This window comes from Ipomoea triloba, chromosome 14 (assembly GCF_003576645.1).
Source record: "Ipomoea triloba cultivar NCNSP0323 chromosome 14, ASM357664v1".
In the NCBI taxonomy this organism is placed as follows: domain Eukaryota; kingdom Viridiplantae; phylum Streptophyta; class Magnoliopsida; order Solanales; family Convolvulaceae; genus Ipomoea; species Ipomoea triloba.
The window spans coordinates 13,498,908-13,506,964 of record NC_044929.1 but is presented as its reverse complement, the minus strand read 5'-3'; the positions used below and the strand labels follow the sequence as shown (position 1 = coordinate 13,506,964).

At 38.5% G+C, this 8,057-nt stretch overlaps 1 protein-coding gene across 3 annotated transcripts; it reads left to right on the top strand.

Annotated features, from left to right (window-relative positions):
- Window positions 1-1,509: 1,509 nt before the first annotated feature.
- LOC116004391 lies at window positions 1,510-7,747 on the top strand. Of its 3 annotated transcripts, none has more exons than XR_004094790.1 (8): window positions 1,510-1,756; window positions 1,923-2,019; window positions 2,141-3,594; window positions 4,673-4,749; window positions 4,974-5,022; window positions 5,136-5,220; window positions 5,316-5,953; window positions 6,082-7,747. XR_004094790.1 is itself a non-coding variant. In XM_031244427.1 (3 exons), the coding sequence occupies exons 2-3, from the start codon at window positions 1,927-1,929 to the stop codon at window positions 3,515-3,517; spliced, it is 1,470 nt and encodes a 489-aa protein (XP_031100287.1). In that variant the 5' UTR covers window positions 1,510-1,756; window positions 1,923-1,926; the 3' UTR covers window positions 3,518-3,970. The 3 variants fall into 3 exon arrangements, 1 of the variants encoding a protein (XP_031100287.1); XR_004094789.1 differs by having other exon boundaries at window positions 4,969-5,022; XM_031244427.1 differs by lacking the exons at window positions 4,673-4,749; window positions 4,974-5,022; window positions 5,136-5,220; window positions 5,316-5,953; window positions 6,082-7,747 and having other exon boundaries at window positions 2,141-3,970.
- The last annotated feature ends 310 nt before the right edge of the window (window positions 7,748-8,057 follow it).

Here is an 8,057-nt window from a genome sequence, read left to right as displayed (position 1 = left end):
TGTCAAGTTCATAAAAAATTGATGAATTTGTTGCTTACCAAACACCTATTTATATTATTGTAAATGTTAATATCATATCATAATAATATAATCGTGTTGTGATTCTTCGAAAAATGCAATCGAGTCATATTTCTTTAATTCCTTTAGGGTTAATATTTGTGGTGTCGGGATTATGTACCCGAGTCCAATGAAAAACCCAATAAGATGAGTCCATACAAATTTACGGCTCAAGATATTAACTTAACCTGAAAATTCACTTGAAGAATTAAATTTATTTAAATCTATTTAGAGCCTGATACGTCTTATATAGGGGATAAGAAGACTAAAAAAAAGAGTTTATTACTAAAATGGTCCCTCAACTATTGCGAAATTACCAATTTGGTCATCGACAATTTTTCCCTTCCAATTAAGTCCAAAGACTTTGAAAAATTTAACCATTTTGGTCATTCGTTTATTTTGGTGTTAAACAAGCGTTAAATTGGGACCAAACTGATAATTTTGCTATAATCAAGGGACTATTTTGGTAATTAATTTTTGACTAAAATGATCCCTTGATTATAATGAAATTACCAATTTGGTCCCGATTTAACGGATATCAAACAGTAAAATAAACCAATGATCAAAATGGTTAAAATTTTCAAAGTCTGAGGACTTAATTAGACAAAAAAAATTGTTGAGGACCAAGTTGTTAATTTCACAATAGTCGAGAGACAATTTAAATAATAAACTCAAAAAAAAGAGGGCATACTGGTAACAATGGATCGCAAGGGCATGACTATTCTAAGAGACTCAACCATGTAAATTTAAAAGAACAAAAAAATAATAGAACCCATTTCATTTTTCCTAAAATATTTTTCTCGTATCTAACAGGTCCTCATTCTCTTTTAGTTGGCATCTTAAAATTTGTGTAAAAAATTAACTTTTAAACATGCTCTTACTTGGACTCAGCATGAGTGCTTCATCTATAACCTTGAATCCTGAACTCAGCGCATGAGATTTATGTATCCTAATTCCTAACATTTTGATTTATCATTTGTTTTTAGGAATAATAGCAATTTTTATCCTTTAATTTATTTTTTTTTTCAAATTGAGACGTGATTTCTCAATTTTTAAGTGAGGTCTCTCAATTTTTATCAAAGTTGTAAATTTATTCTCTCCACTTAATATAATTGACCAACAATTGAAGGGTCAAATTGAAAATTTAAAAAATTAATGGACCATATTTATTCACTTAAAAATTGAAGGATCACATTTTGAATTAAAAAATAATCGAAGGATCAAAATAAGATTTTTGTTTTCATTTTTGAAACAAAATAACATGTCCAATGGCTGCTATTGTAATTACTAACACATCTAAGGGCGGTTCTATGCATTATGGAGTATAAATCTAACATAATCAAACGTCTTCTTAATCACAACCGTTGATTATTACCCGCCCACATCTGAACCGTCGATGCATCATTGGCCGCTATATAAACTGGTAAACCCAACCTCCTCTCATTTGCCGACGCAGGAAATCTCACGTGAATTCCAAGCGAAATCAAATACAGAAAATCTGTCGGAATCGATTCGAATTCAAATCGCCAAACAACAAATCAAATGAAGTTGTAGAAAGAGTGGAAAATCATATCGAATATATATAAAGAATTTTTTTTTTCCATATTTCTGTTTCAATTCGGTGAACATAAAAGCAGCGGAAACTCTGTAAAATCTCTCTAAATTTTCAAATTTAGGGGTTTTGATTTTTGATCTCTGCGTAAGTAACCTTTATTTTATAGTTTATTTAATTTTCCTTGTATTGGTAAAATTCAGATCGGAACGTAAATCGAAGTTGGATCTATTAATTTTAGGGTTGTAATTCTTTTTCCATTTTTTCTTCTTAATTCTTGAGGTTTTTTTTCTTTAAAAATTAAATTTACCAGAGAGATGAATGAGCAATCTGCGTCGATGATGAATCAACAGCAGCAGATGATGAGTATGAGTCAGAGCCAAATGATGGGAATGAATTCGCATCCGCAGGTATTTATCCATCCGAAAAAGAATTTTCATTTCCAACGCATGAGGTTTCATAATCCTTGTATTAATTTGAGTTTTACTAGTATTAGTCTCTCTGAAAAGCTTATGGTGTTGCGATTTTCAGTTACAGCAGCCGCCAGTGATGAATCGTAGCTACGGGATGTGGCCACAGGCGCCGCCGCCTCCGGCTATGGATCAGATGAACTTCCCAAACCCAAGCTTTAATGCTATGCAGCCTCAGGGGTTTGTGATGGGGAAGCAATCAAAACCACTGCGACCACGGAGTAATTGGAAGGGTAAGAAAATGAATAAGATTGACAAGAGAATGGATGCAGGGAGAAGGAATGAGAAGTCGATGCTCATCGGCACTAGCAGTGTGACTGGAACTGGTGCGCCAGGTGGAGGACCTGATGGCGCACCCGGTGGCTATGGTGGTTACCAACCTCCCACCCTTAATGAATTGCAACAACAAAACCGGTTAAAGGCCCGGAGATTTTTCCCTAAAAAGAAGTTTCATAATTTCAACAATAATAATAACAACAATAGGGATGCACCCTTTGCTCCTCGGAATACAACATCATTTATTATCAGGGCAAAGAAGAGTGGTGGGATTGCTTCATTAGTCTCCCCATATCCTGTGACACCGGCTGTGCTTCCAACACCTAATTTCTCCCCATCAAGGGAAGTTGTGGTGGATATGGCTAAGGAGGAGTGGGGATTAGATGGTTATGGATCAATGAAGGGTTTGATTAGACTAAGATCTCCTGGTCAGGAGTTAGAACCCCATGAAGATGAGGATGAAGAGGATGGAGAGTCTAGTGAGAGTGATGTGGAGGAACATGTTGAGGTGGAAAGAAGGTTGGACCATGACTTGAGCCGTTTTGAGATGATTTATCCAAACCATAGTGCAGACTACAACAACGTTTTGGAAAACAGGGTGGATGATCAGGATACTCATATTGCTCAATTAGAGGAGGAGAACTTAATTCTCAAGGAGAGGCTGTTCTTGATGGAGAGAGAGTTGGGTGATCTGAGGAGGAGATTGCAGAGTCTTGAGAGGCAGAATAATGGAGAAGCAGTGGCAAATGAATCTGATAGTGAAACTGAAAGTTTCAGCGATGCTCCATCTGTAGATAACAATGTTGAAATCGTTGTGGAGAACGAAGATGTAGATGTGAACCTAAAATCAGATAACACTAATGATGGTGGTATTGAAACTGCTGAGAGTGAAGGGAACATTGTTAAAGGAACTCAGCAACACTGGAATAATGAGACTTTTGAAGAAGCTGAGGCTGATGACAATGGAGCTAAGGCTGCAGAAAGCAAACACAAGAAGAGTGACATGGATTTGCAAGAGAAAGAAGACAAGAAGCAACAGGATGTTGACGTGAAGGAAGACAGTGATAGACTCAATGTTGAGGCATCTGAGAATGATGAACTCTCTCTTGTTGATGTTAGTATCAAGGAGGCTTCTCACATGGATGATGAGATGAATGTGTAGATGCAATTTAAGGATTGAAATGAATGATCAGAGGAGAGCATTTGCGAGGGTGACTTGTCTAAGTGTCCCACGTTAATGTAAGTCTCTTCTCTGAGAGTAATCTCTTTTCATCCATTGCAGGCATCATTTATAATTCACAGTCTAGATAATGCATTTCAAGTACATAAGGGTTAGCTTTTCATTTCATGAACAGGAAGTGCACAAAATGACCTTTTTTGTCTTATGACTTCTAATCACCTTTGAATGCATAGATGTATTGGTTTCTCTTCCCCAGTTTGTAATTTTGTTCGAGGTGGCTATCTGATAGTAGTAGGGGAATATTAAGCTAGATTTTAGGTGTTCTTTTTGGTCTTCATGAATCATGATATATCTGTAATGATCTGCTTTGGAATTGTAATGAACTCCTTTTTGGATCCATTTTAGAAGTGCTAATGGAATTATACTTTGCAATAATGATGTGGTTTTCTATTTCTCATGTTGTATGTTATTTTAAATCTTACCTCCTATCCTAAAAAATAAAATAATTTAAAATAAAATAAAGTAAAATAAAAAGCAGTTCACTATTCAGTTGCTTATGACCTGCCTGTGATGTACTCAGTTTGTGTTTTGGCACTACTTCCTCTCTTTCTTCTCTTCAATATTATGAAGTAGTCAGAAGTTAGTTATGGATGTGAGTTGATTTGATCATTGATTATGAAGTAGTATCTTTTTGTGTTCTGCTTACTTCAAATGCAAAGTTAACTCCTCTTTATACTTGTTAACTGACTATAAAATAACTTGTTGCCTAGGAGTTTATGGCTGAGCTTCTCTTGAGTTTGTGAACATCCTGAATTTTCAAGATTTTATTAAAATACCTTTTTAATTTGTAAAAGGAACTTCTAACCTTTCATTCATTGCAATTCCATACCTAAATATTATGTCCATTTAAAAACATATCCTAAATGATTATGTACTAATATGTGAGGTGATTATGCATCTTTGTGGTATAAATTTAGTAATTTACTTGCAGAATGAAACTAAAATTTAAAAATTGACTAAGCTTGTCTTGTAGTTCAACTTTCTTCATAGTTCATATAGGTCACTGATTCACCATTCTTCCAAGTTAGCATTCCTGGATGACAGTACTAAATGGTTTTTTTTTCTTTTATCAATGAGGGGTTCTTTATGTCCAAGCCAACTCCCAAGGAAATGTGGGAGGCCAATCTATGCTTTCCTCTTGCTCCAATCGGAAGGTAAACATTTTTGGAATTGAAGTTTTTTTTTGTCCAGGGTTTCACCATTGGTAGATATCGAAGATTCTTGATTTACAATTTTGCAGCCTGCTCATTTTTTATGCTTTTTTTTTTTAAAAAAAAATAATAAAAAATAAAAAATTCTGCTGTAATATTTTAAAGCACCACCAGTTTATTTCTTTTACTCTTTTACTAACCAGTTACCCACTATACCACTAGACCAGGAATTGCATGATGCACCAGGAGGCAATTATCATTTACTTCCCTGTTGAGGTGATTTTTTTTGAGCTTGAATATGGGATAAAGATGACTCTCCCCCCTTCGTCTTCATCTTTGTTAATTCTCTGCTTTTGTGGGTAACTTTTGACTGCTTTTTCGAACTTTAGGAACCCTTTAACTGATAATTCCAGATCCCTGGGCTTTTAACATCTCCAAACACTGGTTTATTGCAATTCCATACTGGGCTGGCAGGTATGTAATATATGCTTCATCTATGGATCTCTCTTTCTTCTCTTTGGCCCAGTTACCTCACTTACCTGTTCTTTTTTCTTTGTTTTTTTGGTCAGAACTTTGTTTAGAAAATAAAGTTAGAAGGTGAGGGGAAAATGCTATTGTGAGACTATTATGTTTAAAATGCTAAAAGTCACAAGCTATGCTACCGGAGGAATGTTAAAGTTGTGAAAGACTATTAGCGATCTCAAACTACTCAAAGTGAACTACTGCAAGAGAGTAGAGGTAGAATGCATTTGCCCTATTTGTATGGATGAGGAAGTAACGCTCAGCCACGTTTTTGGCTCATGTGAATTTGTTGTCCGAGTTTGGGGAGCTGTGGGTTTGCTGGCACCTCGACAACAGGTTTGTATGACTGCTTGGCTGGATGCTCTTTTGCGTGACAGAAATGGAGATACGGTGATTGGGTCTGTGGGTATGTGGCGACTTTGCATGGGATCTGGATGGTTAGGAACAAAGCTATGTTTGATCGTTTCTTGCCAACTCCGAACGAAGTTGTCGTGAAGGCCAGGAGGGAGTTGCGCGCGTGGCAGGTTGCTGAGGAGAGCAGGAGGAAAGGGTCGGTGACTGTAGCAGGACGACGGAAGCAGGTACAGGTGCTCGGTGGATGCTGCGGCGGTTCCAGCAACTGGGAAGGTGGCGTTTGGCGTTTGTGTTCTTGACAATGGGGGCTGTTTTGTTGCAGTTTCCAACGGTCAGCTTCGTTCTTGAGCCACTTATGGTCTATGTGTGAATAATAGTCTTATTATTGTTATTAATGTATTTAGTCAAAGTCTGAATAGCTAGTCTAGAGTCTTAATCTCTAACCTCCCTGTGATGTAGGAGAGGTTAGGTTGCATTACCTTGGGGATCAAGCCCCGTGATCTGAACTGTGACTCCGACAACGATACCCGCAGAACAGGCTATTAGCTCATTGGTTGCTCATGTGGACACACAAGTTGACCCGGTCACTGCCCCGCCACATTTGCGGCATACGAGGGCACAGCCACTCGAGAGGGGCATACTATGCGTTTGCGCCACATGACTCGGGGTACAAACGAGCAATTCCAGGCTCTTAATACAACTATTGACCCCACGTGCTACTCTCAAGCTGTGGCTCATCCACAATGGCGGGATGCAATGGACCAAGAGTTCAATGCCCTACTTCACAACACCACCTGGCGACTCATATCGGTTGAACCACACATGAACGTCATAGGGTGCAAATGGGTATCGCACCAAGCGGAAAGTAGATGGGTCAGTGTGTCACTTACAGCGGTCTCTGTATGGTCTTAAACAAGCGCCATGGGCATGGTTTCACCGGTTACAAGATTTCCTAATATCAGCTGGTTTCCGGGGCTCGAAGACGGACGTGTCACTATTCTATTACACCGCTGGCTCGTCACGGGTATTCTTGTTGATACGTCGATGACATTATCATGCTAGGTAATGACGCAGGTCTGATTGACACTCTTGTACACCGCATGTCTACTGCCTTTAAGATCTAAGACTTAGGGGCCCTGGCTTTCTTCCTTGGGATTGAGACACTCCTCGACAACGACAGTATCATCCTATCACCACGGCGTTATATGGGGGAAATTCTTACTCGAGCTGGCATGGCTGAGTGTAAGTCGTTGGCAACGCCGGCCGCCCTATCTCACCCGGTCACAACATCAACTCAACCGTTTGACAACCCAACTCAATATCGACGAATTGTTGGTGCACTCCAATACTTAACCATCACTCGCCTCGATCTGTCATTGTGTCAGTTTATGCACTCACCGACTGATGACCACTGGGGATTGCTAAAACGTGTGCTACGGTATATCAAGGGTACTCAGGATCTCACCTTCTTTGTTGTGTGATATTCAGGCCTATTCCGACTCAGACTGGGCCGGTTGCCCGATTGACAGAAAGTCAACAAGCAGCTATGCAGTGTTCCTTGGCTCTAATCTTGTCTCATGGGTGTCGCGCAAACAACACACGATGGCTAGGTCCTCCACCGAAGCAGAGTACAAGGGGCTTGCCGATGTTTCAGCAGAAGTCACATGGGTTGTGTCATTATTGCGAGAGTTAGGTCTACACAGCGAGTGTCCAGCCACTCTCTGGTGTGACAATCTGGGTGCTACTTATCTTGCCTCGAATCCAATTTTTCATGCACGAACCAAGAATGTCGAGATTGATTACCACTTTGTTCGGGACAAGGTGGCGTCCGGAGACTTTGTCGTAAACTTTGTTTTCACGAAGGACCAACTGGCGGATATATTCACAAAGCCGCTATCAGCGTCGCGTTTCAACAGTCTGCGGGACAAGCTTAATGTCTGCCGCCTTTGCGCATGAGGGTGAGTGTGAATAATAGTCTTATTATTGTTATTAATGTATTTAGTCAAAGTCTGAATAGCTAGTCTAGAGTCTTAATCTCTAACAGTTATATGTGTTATATAACTAACATATTAGCATGTGAATTATAAAACTAATATATAACAAAAATATATATTGGGAATGAATATATTATGAAATAATACATATCTATATACTAAAAGTTACGTATATACTTCATAATCATGAAACACACACTCCAAAGTATGAGAATTATAGGTGTTATTGTTGAACGTTGACTCGTACATTCGGATTAGACGAACTTGTATTGCCTAATTCGTGGAGTTAGCGGTTATTTGGTTAATTAGATTGAAGGTGGGAGTCATATTGAAAAGTTTGCCATATTGTTAGAGTGAAACGTAAAAGAAAACTACACGAATAGGATTAAACATGATTGAAAAGAAGGACAAATAAGGTATTTATAACGAAAAAATTATGCT